This window comes from Equus quagga, chromosome 17, assembly GCF_021613505.1.
Source record: "Equus quagga isolate Etosha38 chromosome 17, UCLA_HA_Equagga_1.0, whole genome shotgun sequence".
Taxonomy (NCBI): domain Eukaryota; kingdom Metazoa; phylum Chordata; class Mammalia; order Perissodactyla; family Equidae; genus Equus; species Equus quagga.
This window is the reverse complement of record NC_060283.1, coordinates 4,916,730-4,929,675: the sequence shown is the minus strand read 5'-3', so window position 1 is coordinate 4,929,675 and position 12,946 is coordinate 4,916,730. Positions and strand designations below refer to the sequence as shown.

General features: G+C 46.6%; 1 protein-coding gene across 2 annotated transcripts in view; it reads right to left on the bottom strand.

Annotated features, from left to right (window-relative positions):
- Positions 1–756: 756 nt before the first annotated feature.
- KMT5B (lysine methyltransferase 5B) overlaps positions 757–12,946 on the bottom strand; it is a 53,358-nt gene continuing 41,168 nt past the window's right edge. For both annotated transcript variants that reach the window (XM_046643337.1, XM_046643336.1), the window contains exons 10-11: positions 11,511–11,707; positions 757–4,961 (exon numbers count right to left, since the gene is read on the bottom strand). In XM_046643337.1, the coding sequence (XP_046499293.1) occupies positions 3,481–4,961; positions 11,511–11,707 (1,678 nt within the window). In that variant the 3' untranslated portion in view covers positions 757–3,480. The remainder of the gene's footprint in view (positions 4,962–11,510; positions 11,708–12,946) is intronic.

Genomic DNA, 12,946 nt, shown 5'->3' with positions numbered 1-12,946 from the left:
AAGCTGGCGGCCACCGGTCACTGGAAAGGAGTAACCCACTGGAGAGCAGAGAGAAAGCCCGCGCCCGCAGGAGCGGCTGAGCGCCAGACAGGCGGGCCCTCGCTCAGCCTCTCTTCCTGCGGGAACCCAAGTTCGGGCGGACATTTCCACCACCCGGGAAGTCTGCTTTCCAGTGGGTTGCACCCCTCACCCCGGCTGCCCTCATCGGAGCGGACGCAGCTCATCCTGAAGCTTAGCTGGTGACCGGACCAGGTGTCCACACTGACTTCCAGGCGCCGGCAAGACGAGCCCTGGGGATGAGCGGCTTACTCAGGGGCACCGGGCTGCTGCAGAGCTGGGCAAACTCAGGTTTCCGGACTCTACGCCAGTTGTATTTCCTCTTCAACTAGGTTTTGCTACATTAACTGGAAGAAAAAAGGCCCCCGACAGTTCGCGGTCTGTCAGTTTTGTCCAATTCGGTGAGGCAGGAGCCACTGACAATCGGGCTGCACAAGTGTCCTGGGGTTCCGGGCTGGGGTGTGAGTTTAGAGGGAGCCTCCCCGTTTCGAGAAGGACGGGAGCTCAGGCCCTGGTCTCTCAGACCGAGTGGAAGCAGCCGCGAAGGGACCAGGGCTCCGAGGGCCCCAAGCTCTGAGACAGAAAAGCTCAAGAAACTCTGATTTTACCAATTCTACCGTAAATGAAGACCTTGTGGAGGAAGTCACCGCTTTAATTTTTTCTTCTCAGATACAGTGAACACCGGCCAAATTGTTTTAATTTCCGAATTTATTAAAATGATTAACCTCAATACTGCAAGTGCATGTACAAAATATTTGTAAAAAATGTTTTTAATGAAACGTTAAAGAACTTACCTCAAATGCTGAAAAAGTCCTTTTTTCATTCTTTCAGTACAAGGAATACATTGTATCTCAAAAGTATTACAACTCGGCAAAACAATTTAAAACAGTAATTTGAAAAACGATTGAAAATTGAATACTTTACATATATTTCTATGATCGTTTCCTAATTCTTACAATGCCAAAATCTTCACCAATCATTGCATAAGCTCAAGCTAAGTTTATTGAACGCAACCTTTTCGCGGCGGTCACCAGTGTGCGGGCTCGCGCTTCCACGCCGACAAGCTACGGTGGAGCCATGGCGGCCCCGGGGCCCCTAACCTTCAAACGGAAATTGGCTTTTCCTGGCGGACGCTTGTGCACGCCAACTCCCGGGCCGGCCGCCGCCAAGGGCGCTGCTCAGGCCCACGGGAGGGTCGGCCTCCAGAGACAGGCCGAAATAGAGTTCAAACAAACATCATAAATAAGTTACTAAAATTAAGCTTAAAAATGGAGAGAAGTGGGAAATGTGGTATTTTGTTGCTTTTTCCTTAAGACTGAAATTCCTGAAAGGGCTATTGTTGGTATTCCAAGAAACAGCTCCAGATTGAGTCTCTGAACCTCTTCCAACGCTCCAGACTAGGAGGACTCTGCAGACAGGCTGGGCCGGGCCTTGCTTAGTGGCGCAGGCCTCCACTTGCCCTGCAGAGGGTCTCTAACGGGCTCCGAGGGCCTCGGGACAGGCCTGGCGGGGCCGCCCTACTTCTGGAGGTGACGCCCGCTGGCCGGAGCAGAGCGGGGCGAGTGTGTGTGCAAGGCAGCCGGCCACGCGCTCCCACGCTAATACCTGAGGGTGCGACTGCGCCGCCAACAAGGAGACGGGTAAGACTACGGGAGTAATGCCTCGAAGAACAGGAGGAGAAAAACAATTCTAAAGTTAAAAACCTTTACGAATATTATTAACTTCTATTTGAAACCTACTAGCAACAGTTTAAAGGAACTTAGTTTAAATGATGTCCCCAGAGCCTGGAAACCGGTAGGAATCAGTAAGTCCTAACAGTAAGCATTGAGGTTTTCTCCAGCGGACTTTTCGTTACCTGCAGATTCCTTTGAATATTTTAAGACATGGGCTACTTTTCTCTAGACACTACACGAGTCCTCTAAATTGATCTCACTTAGGAACACTGGATATCTGAAGTACATGTACACATTTCCCAGACATTAAGAGACCCACTGGCGTCGAACACCTGTTACAGATTTATATTCCCAAATTCTTCACCCAATGATTTGTAAATTAATCCAGAGACATGAAAGATTGGTATGGAACATAAAGTAATAATCAAAAATTTGCTCATTAAGTTACTTAAAATTAATTTCTCTTCTCAAAGTGCTTCAAAAAACAAATTAAATCTGACTCCTCTTTTGTTTAACTGATAATATAGTCAAAAAAATCTTTGATATTTTCATACATAAACATAAGCCAAGAACTCCCACTGATGCAGTGCTTAAAACTATATATTTATAATTTCCTATTTTATTGGCATGAATATTTCTAAACTTAAAAACCTTCCTGGTAAGTTCTTTTAATTTCTTATGACAAAAATTTCTCACAACACACAAATATTTACAACATATACATTGTTTTCAGTTCTTTACAATGAATTTCAAAGACAAACATTTTTTTATAGGTTACCACAGAACAAAAGCTGTGACTCATGTTTTTATTTCATAAACTATTATAAGTTAAAGTGAATAGAGTTTTTAATATTCCTTGTAGCATTTTACAAGTGCAACAGAAAGCTTGAAGACCCAAATGAAGACAGCTGTAGTTCATTAGATAAATGTTGCTTGTTGTCATCACATTGTTCACAGCAAATTTTTGAAAAAATAAGCACCAATCATCCTTGCAAAGAACAATTTTATCTAAAAGGATTGAAAAGTGTTAAATACAAGGTCTTTAATTTACATGACAAGCAATAAATACGCTGCATTGGAACTCATCCTGCACACCGCCACCCTCGTACATATAATGTACTGAGAAGGGAGCCACCACGAATGTCACTGTACTTTTGTTTTTCAAGAAACCAATCTGACTCCCAACCGATGGTTTGCTATTTTAACCAAGGCCACGACAGTACACCTGGGCCAGCAGACAGTGTGAAACTGACACAACTCCAAGGGGAAACATCTAGCAAGTAAATCAAAAAGCCAAAGATCATTGCTGGTGATATTAGCATATACTAGAAAACCTTAATATGCTGCTACTATGATTTGTTTTAAATTATTGTTTAGTCATATATTAAAGAGCCAGGTGATGCTCTTAAAGTTAAAAAAAAAAAAAAAAACTGTGTAGCCACGTTATTGTCTTCAACGTCCTGGGTGGAAAGTCGCTGTCACTGTACAGTTTTGCTTGAGCCTTTCTTTCACAACAGGGCTTAGCCTCTATCTCCGAATTGCACATAAGAAGGCTACTGAAAAAGCACAATAAAAATCTGCACAAACCAGACTTCAGGAGAGTCCGCGCGGGGTACGCGGGACAGCACTACGCTGAGAAGGGAAGAGACAAGAGAAGTGCTGCCACTAAAATGTTTCGGCTGAGGAATAATGGACTGGAATTTTTTATTTCTTTAAAGTAGTTATCCCAGGTCAGCTTAAGACCGAGAGCTTACGCGTTAAGCCTCAGAGACTGATCCTCTCTCCTCCTGGAGGAAATGTCAATGTCTATGGAGTCCTTCCCAACTATCAGCCTCAATCGCTTTGCGGGAGGAAGAGGAATGAAGTCATCTTCAAAGTCGTCGTCGTCGTCGTCGTCGTCCTCTTCGTCGCCCTCCGAAGAGGAGGGGCCGTCGGTGCTCTCCTCCTCATACTGACTGTAGTCGCCGACTTCCATCTGAGACTCCAGGAGAGAAAGGGGGTCACTACAGCACACCCCGTTTTCATGAAGCCCCTCCACATAGGACCCCCTACCTTCCTCGTCCCGTTTGAGCTGGATTTTTAGCTTCGTAGAACTACTGCCCGATCCTGAGTTAAATCCATTGTTAAGCTTTGCTACATAGAGATTATTATCATTTTCATGGTCTTTACTTAACTTGATGCTTATTTTTGAAGAATTCATTCCATCACTCTCTTGGTCATTTGCCTTGCTGCTGCTATCATGACGCCTGCGAAGAGTCAATTTGGGAATCCCAGAGTTATTCTCCAGGATTAACTGTGCATCATACCTTGTGATTCGCCTCTTCTTTTTACTTTTTGCAGTTCTGAAGTTGTCTTTTGCTTTGAAGCTATCTGATGTCACAACCGAACCGCCCCCAGGCGAAGGGGCCCAGTCCGTGTAGCTCCCAGGCAGGCCCTCTGGGCCGCTGTGCTCGCCCTGGTCAGAGTGGGACCCCATCACATCCAGCGCCACACCCGCTTTTCCAGGGGAATCATGCACCGGAGTGGATTCCTCTGCTTTTGCCGACTGTTTCACAAGTTTTCCTTGTCGCGATTTCTTTTTCGACATGCTGTTGTCAGTCTTATGACACTTTGCTTCCCCATTTTGTGCAGTTTCGTGAACCAGTTCTTCTTCCTGCACTGCAGGAGTCGGCTGCTCGCCACTGTCAGGGCAAGGCTCCGTCGAGCTGTCCTTATAGCCGTCCAACGTATTTGGTTCAAGCTTGATATCAGAGGTCTCCTTCAGATTCGTTTTCGTCCTCATCGACCGCCTGGGGGTGTATGTGCAGGGAGCGCCCTCCCCATGCGAAGGAGCACCTCGGCCAGAGTTCTGTTTGTGCTCTCTTGCTGCGTGTCTCGTTAAGCACCCACCAGCCACGTTGGCCTGGACTGGTCCCTCGGGCTCCTTATCTTTTTTAATGGGCAAATTTTTATACAGAACTACTTTAGGCTCTTTAAGTACCAAGTTTCCCATTTCGAGTTTTCTCGAAGCGCTCTTTTGCTCCAGCCGTTTGCAGTGATTTCGTAGTTTTATCTTTGAAGGTAAAGGCTTTGCAGGCTTTTTCAGTTTCTTTGGTACCCTGGAGTTACTGACGTGAGTTAGCTTGGATGAGGTAGAGTGGGCAGAAGCTGAAGTCCTTGGCGCAGGCGGCCTTGTCAATGCTCTGCCCTTGCTGTTCTTCTTCACACCAATGGAAGATTTTCGGGTAGAAGCTGCAAAGTTAAAGAAAATAAAAACAAGGGTGAAAACCATTCTTGGTAACACAGCAGCGTACAAAAAGACAGTGCCCAAACCCAGGCCAGTAGCTATGAAATGTCCAGGTTATACAAACGTGTGGAAGACAGACCTGGCCCCCAGCTCGGCTTCTGCCAGCACGTAAGCATTCCCTACACTGTCTCCCTTTGAGTTCTCCAAGTTCTGCCGCGTCTGCTCATTTCTGAGGTAAGTAATTTCATGGTTAAAGAGCTCTTAGCATAGCAAAGATTGAGATTTCACTCCAAGCTTGTCCTTCATCATGACACTGGTCCAAACTAAATATTTCTTTTCCTGTTTTAGTATTTTACCACATAAAAGACTCGGAGTAAAGCTAAGTAAAAATCAGTGTTTCTTCCCTTTCACAAATTCTTCTTAAACTCATCATTTTAAATATGTTTCCCAAATCCATTACTCATTAACTCAAAGTAAACATATGACTCGGCCAGTAATACAGGACAGAAAGACGTTACCAATGGGCCCTGACACACGAAGCCTATCACGATGGTCTCACACAAGAAACAGACCTCAGAGCCGTGCTCTTCCTGCCAACAGACATTCCCCCCAAGCGCTGCACTATTCTGAGTCGTTCCTGTCAGCCCCGGGAGGAGCAGCAGAGACTCCGAAGGGGTTCAGGACTGACTTGGCCCCTCCCTCCAGTGAGGGTGGGCTGCCAACGAGCAAAGAGAACGGGGCAGAGGTATGCTGCTGGCGTGACACTCTCGGGACAAAGGAGGATCCAATTTCCTTCCTACGGACCAGGATACAAACAGCTTGTGATGATCCCACTGGGAATGACAACTTGAGAACTAATGTGACAGTCCAACAGGTTCTCGAAAGGCTTGTGTGTGACTCTAGTTTACGTTGCCCCGTAACGAGCCTCCGACCTGCCACCGACTTTCTGCTGTCTTCAGGTTTTTTCTCTATAGTTACCTTTGGACCTGCGTTTGTAATGTTGTACATGAGTCAAATTCTCAATTACTTAGCCCTCCCATCCTCCACCCGAAAACCTCCTCCCCATCAAAATACTCCTTCAAATCACTCACTAGCGAAGCTGAGACGACCAAACGAATAATCACCATTTCTCGCCAGGAAATAGGGAGAATAAAAAACCACCAAAGTGGGTAAATCCAGCAAACTGCCCAACAAAGACTCTCGCTGACTACATGCCTGAGGGTTGCCAGGGCGACTGCTGCTCCTTCTGCACGGCTAAGCAAGTAAGTTACCATTAGTTAGTTCACACCGAGAGGAGGAAGAATGCATAACACGCATTCCACAAACATCAAACCAGCAAGAACAGAAGGCTCTGTACTCAAGACCGGCTCGTGAACGGCTTCAGGGCACTCAAAGCAGCAGAACTCCCAGGAAGGAGATCCACTGACTGAACCAAGAACACGCTCATCCATGTGGGCTACTCCCAAGGAGGCAGCTTATTTTTAGAAGAGTAGAAGTAGTAAAGCTTGGATGCCATTCGAGAACTGACGTATCATGAACTAGAATTATATGGAACTTACTAGAAATTATCGTTTAAATATAAGGACGTTCAGGGAATTCTTTCGCTGCAGTATTTCTTTATGCTTACAAGGCTTCCCACAAGGTGGACAGAGACGTTTACTGACATGAACACACACTGGGGCCCTGGTGCTCGGCCTTCTCAAATGTGACTGACTAGGCGAATCCTCTGCTCAGCCTAGGACTCCTCAAGGACCGCTCCAGGCCCAAACTCTGCTTCTCAAGCCTCCTTTGCCTTTTCCCATCCCATTCGCATTTCGTTCCTGCCATTACCCTGACACAATGTCACATGCGCTTTGTATTCTTGACAGCAACCCCCCTGTAATTTGGATCCAGCCTTGTCCTCTAATGAGAGCCTTTGCCTGACAACCTCCTTGCCACGAAACCCAGCGAATACTTTCCAGCCCTTACCTTCTTCCTTCCTCTGCAGAATGCGCGATCACTAACCACCCTTTCTCCTGAAAAAGCCTCTCCCCGGGGCTGTCCGCGAGAGCGCTCTCCTGACCGTCCTTCCACGTCCCTGCGGCTCTTCCCCCACCTCCCCTGCACTGCATACCTCCCCTGCACTGCATTCCTCCCGCTCTGCTGGCCTAGGCTCTCCAGACACTCTGCACATGGTCTCTGGGTGGTCAGCATCCGCTCCTCCACGGCTAGCACCATCAAGATGCTGGCAGTTCCCGAACCGCTTTCTCTAGCCTGATTCTCCTAATCCCCGAACGGCCGGAACACTTTTCCTAGTGCGCCACGTCACTTCTGGGCTTTACCCCTTTCAATAACCTAAGGCCCTAAGAATCAAGTCCACAGTTTTAAATTATGGTCACATCCCTTCTTCCCAGCCTCTCCAGCCAGGATGAACTTTCTTCAACTCCTACACTCGTCCCCCTTTCTTCATCAATGAGATTCCTCTGCTTTGAACGTGCTTCACTTGGGCAACTTCTCACCCCACTTAAGACTCAGCTTCGGAAACCCTGCTCTCGGGGAGCCCGCCACGACTTCCTGCCTGAGACAGGCTACCCTTCCCATGTATTCTCACGAGCCCAGAGACTCCCTTCCTTGGGCACTTATTTCAATCCATTAGATGAATCATTTCACGGTGATTCTGAATCGGGGCTCTCCCCCTTCCGCCCGTCCTTCCCACAGAGTCACTGTCAGCTGACTGCAGTGAACCGCTGACAAAGCACTTCAGTGTGTTTGTGTTCTAAAAACCACAAAACGGACTAAATTGCTGCTCCGCATTATTTCCGTACAGATTTCCCTTTCACGTTTACGTATTTCTCTGTGCCTTCTCATTTCATTTGAAAAGGATTCTCTCATCAAAAGCCCACCTAAAAGGTGTGCTCCTCAATGAAAGGTCAAAGACGACACAAACAAGCTGGGCAAGAGATGCGAGCAACGGGACCAAGATGACAGTCCGGGACGTGCCAAGGGCTCTCACTGTCCCAAGAAGGTACCACACTAGCCTTGGGGGCTTCGAGAACGCCAGTGACAGCAGGCTAAAGACGGGGCCACAATGGCACTAACAAAAGTCTCTCGAGAGACTAGATTCTGACTAAGTGGAGTTAAGGTATGCCTGTGGCTCCCTGGCTCCTGCACTAACACCCATGCATGGCTCGCTTCCCTAGTGGCTGCGACATGTCCCAAATGCATAAACCTAGACAGCAATTTCAGGTGGAGAGACACAGTCTTAGCAATTATTGCATACTAGGCGCTATGCAAAATAGCCAAGGAACTATAATCTCAATCTTAACAAGCATTCTTTGAAGAGCTATTACAGCTATGTGAAAACCAAGCTTCACAGACTGGAACGTCTAAGACTGTCCATCTAGGGAGGGGCAGAGCTGGGATGCGGGCTGAAGTCTGTGGCTCGAGACTCCAAGTGTGTAGCCATGCTATTACACTGCTTCTAAGGTATACCACCAAGTTCTGACGGTGCCAGGCCCCACTCAAGGCGCAAGGACCCATGGCACGGCTATCATCGTCACTTCAGGGTGTCCTCAAAAGCCTAAGGTAGCCCTGTGTAGGCATGAAGAATTACAGCCAGACACAAGAGCAGCAAATGATGTCAAAACTTCCTAAGGGCTTGGGCTGCGTCCACGCTCTTTACAGAAAAGCCCCAGAAATACACACCATCAGTCTGAATCAAGGTAAACACGAGGCCTGCACACAGCGTGGCATCTTCAGAACCCGAGGATCCAGAAAACCCTCGATAGGACTTTAAAGACTTAAGTTCAAGGAGTTTATTAGGCACAAGAAGCAGCTTCTACCTTACGTGACCAACACAGACTGGCAACGGCTGCCTGGAGCAATGTTGGAAAGGACTCTGAAGCAGCCTGTAGGCCCAGCAGAAGAGCATTCAGATCACTCAGTGAGGTCTGTGACAGGCGAGAGAGAAGTGGTGACCCAGCCCACTCTTCCCAGGATAGGAGCTCCTTAGTTAAGGTAAACTTATTCCACTGGCTGAGGCTTCTGGATCTTGCACTGACTTGTGGCATTTACAGTGACTCATGTCCCACATCACAGCACTGATTATGGGCGGTGGCCCAGCCATTTAGGCACAAGAGGCCTAAAAAAGCAGAATCTCCTGCTAACAGCATTATCATTGAGGTCTGTGGACTGAATTTGTGAAAATGGATTTCTTGCTGTCTCCCCTCTCTGAATCCTAAAGCAAAACAGTCAAGTTGTGGCTCTCAAGACACCTTTCAAAAAAGGATCTGTGTGGAAGAACTAATTTTCCTTCCGACTAGGCAGAAATGTTTCTTTAAAAAGACTACACATGCTGTTCAAAGAAAGCAGTTCCTCTGTCAGCTGCTAACCTCTAGCTGAAGTGCAGAGTGAAGATGGGCAGCCAAGCCCAGAGAAAGCAGCCAGCACCCACCCCGACCACGGATGCCCACCCCTCTGGAGGAAAGGCTCGGGCCGCTCCGGCGGCATATCCAGCTGCAGTTTCAAAACCTCTTTCCTTCAAACAGGTAGAAGGGTATGGCTGAGACACAAAACACCAAAAGAAATACAGTCTAACAGAATCATGTAAGCTCCTGAGCAAATGCCGCTGTGAGCAAGACTGGACGCCCCACGGTCTCAGAGGAGTGCAGGAAGCCTCCAGCTCCTGCAGAGCACTGAGCCACATGTGTCAACTGTCACACGACCCTCAAAGGTGGTCACACCAACCCTTCAAGTACTCAATTCTCCCGCACAAAGGTAATTCGAGTACGCTAAGCGCCTACCATAGGCAGTCACTGGAAGTGCTGTACTCGTATTCTGTACCACCAAGACTACAGCTCCGAGGATGGCCTGCTCCCTCCAGACTTAGAAAATGGCAGTAACAGTCCGCTCTGGACAGTCACTTGTGTACCTGCCCTATCCTGGAGCTACAGCACAAGCACCCTGAGGGAGGGGCCCAAGTCTCACACACCGTTGTACCTTTTCAACCAGCCGGCTTTTGGTAAGTATTTCATTTATTAATAAAGATTCCTTAGATGGTCACATGGTACACTCAGCACTTTCTAAAAAATAGCTGCATCCTGATCTTTTAAACTAAGTAGTATACTGAGCTCAGTATCTATACACAGGTAATATAGTTAATGCAGAAAAACACAAGACACCCCCACAAATGTCACAGAGCCATTCAACGTGGACAGTGTCACGGCTGTCTCCACGTGTGGCGGCAGCCTGCTTCCAAGTGTTTTTATGTACATATTTATAAAATCGGCTTCACAAGCCTCCAGTTTCACCAAGGAACCAGACTCAGCAAACAGACGTTGATTATGCCGCATTTATTATTAGAACCGACAGTCAACAGTGGATGGCGGACTACCTGGCCTTTTCTCTTTGGACATACTGACCGAAGAGGAGCACAGCACTGCTCTTAGCTGACAGGCTGCGCTGGGCCTCTGAGTCCTAGCAGCAGGTGGGTTCAGTGACAGTCACCATCAGGGGACACACCTTCCCTTTTCCCCAGGATTTTCTGTAGGGGGGGGGGGGCACCCAGCGTTGGTTGCAAACATCTGAAGACAGGGAGAAGAGCCTAAAGTGAGCAGCTCTCAGAGGGGACTCAGGCGCTAAGAAGTGTCTGTGGACATGGACAGCGCCCGAACAGGCATACTTTGGGGAGCAGCAAGTCAGAGCTCCTAAGCTGCATTCCTGTCAGACACAAGTCAGACTAAAGAGCCGACTGCTCTAGCGGCACCTAGAGGAGACTAGTGTCACCAGATGAAACCCAGCAGCAATCAGTGCTTCCAGGACTGCAAAGCGCCAGACACGAAGTGTTTCCTTTTGCTTGTTCAGGCTTCCTTCTTTCTTTCCTCTTTCTTCTTCATTCTCTCCTTCCCAGTTTCCATTAGATCTTGCACCAAACACAACTGGTATCTTAAAGCTTGCTTCTTCTCAACTCTCTCGCTACTTTCGGTAATGGCTAACACAACATGTCACAGTACAGCGACGTTCAAAATGCTCCTCTATCACAATTCTGAGTCTGGTAACTGGTGGTTTGGTAAATTGGGTCATTCGTTTTGGAAAAAAGCAAGCAAGCAGTAAAAAGGTGGAAGCCTCGAGGCCAGAAGCTATTGACTCCGCAGGTCCCTCATCCACCCTGAGACTGGCTGGGTGCAGGGACATGCCTGTGCCTGCGAGTTCGCCCAGTCCTTTGTCTTCTTGGAGGACCTAACGACATCATTAGCATGAAACTAACACTTGAAAATGTGTCTCTCAAACATATGACGACCCTGGAACGCATGATGAAGAATTTAACATCCAGTTACCGAGTGTTCCAGAAAGGCAGACAATCCCATCTAGAGTACCAGGCTGAATCTGGAGGCAGGATACAGACTGCCTGTGAGCTCAAATCACTTCTAGAACCTTGCAGTGCTGCTGAAGCGCACGAGTCCAAGTTTCTCTCAATATTTAAAAGATCAAAACTATTGAAGCATGCTTTAGAAAGAAAATTGTGTGAAAATACTTAAAAAAAAAAAAGATATGCTTATCAAATCTCCCTTACTTACTTGCATTGTTTTTTTCCTGAGTGGTATCTGCATCAGTGTTAGAGCTGACAGATTGACTGTCTGAATTTTTGCTGCTGTCCCCTAACTTTTTAAGCCTATTTAAGCGTTTGTCTGTTTCTCTGAGTCCGTATTTGCTATTGATAACAGGAGCAGGCGCAGGCAGTCCCACTCTGGATTTAAAAGCACCAGTTCCCCGTCTGAAAGAGAAAACAGCACAGGTTAAACAAACAGCATCCTTACTTACAACAAGCTTGCTGCTGAGGACCCCTGGCCACATGAGGTCAACAGACGTGATGAACTGATGAGGCCTCAATCATCACTGGAAATCTGTTAAGTCTAGGACTCTCAAAAGAAATTAAATATACATATAAAATCAATGCAAAACACCTTCTAGATTTAAAATAAAACCAACTGTTATGACTATTGTCAATCAACTGTTAATTGCCCATGAGAAACTATTGGATCCTGTAGAATTTCATGTGTAGGTAAAAATAGATAACTAATTCTTCAATTTCAAAACTGGTTGGTGCAATAGCTAGGTCTAAAGTGTACCTTAAATAACCCACCTGTTAATTATGTTGCAGCTTTGTTCTGCACAATTTAAGACTACATTACTGAATACTGAGAATTAAGGAATTAAAAAAAAGAAATCAGAAAATTTCCATAAATTAAGTCACGACTTAGAACTTAATGTTACACACAAATAAACAAACCCTAATGAAATACTGTATAAGAAGGCTAGGCTATATTAGTGAAAATTTGACTGCTGGAACAATAAAAACTGTTAAATAATTCCTTCAAAGTTATTGAAATAAACGTGAAGGATCATAATTAACAAAACGTAATAAACAAAAGACATCAGAAGGGCCGGCCCACGGCTGAGTGGTTAAGTTTCCGCACTCTGCTTTGGTGGCCCGGTTTTGCCAGTTTGGATCCTGGGCGCGGACACGGCACCGCTCATCAGGCCACGCTGAGGCGGCGTCCCACACGGCACAACCAGACGGACCCACAGCTAGAACATACACCCATGTGCTGGGGGCTTTGGGGAGAAGAGGAGGAAAAAAGAAGAAACAGACATTAAAAGTCTTGCTGTCACCACTGGACAAGGATGATGTGTGCCCTGTGTTAATTATTTCTATTTATATAAATTCTTCTAAAGGGAGGGTGCTTATAAGAGCTTCTCCTAACTTCCTTAATGAATCTAGCTTGGCAAATCTGTGCTTTATTCCGTGTATAAAGGTAAATTTCTACTCAGCTCTCTTAAAAAGAATAAGTAAATTCTAAATTAATGAGGTTAAAAAAAAGTGCTACACTGCACTTAAAAATGAGAAATTCCTTTGGCCAAAATTGCCTTCACTGGCTTGCCTTTTACCGGCTCAGCTTGTGAAAGCCATATAAGAACAGATTTTGACCTTGTGGCCAAACTGTGGACACCC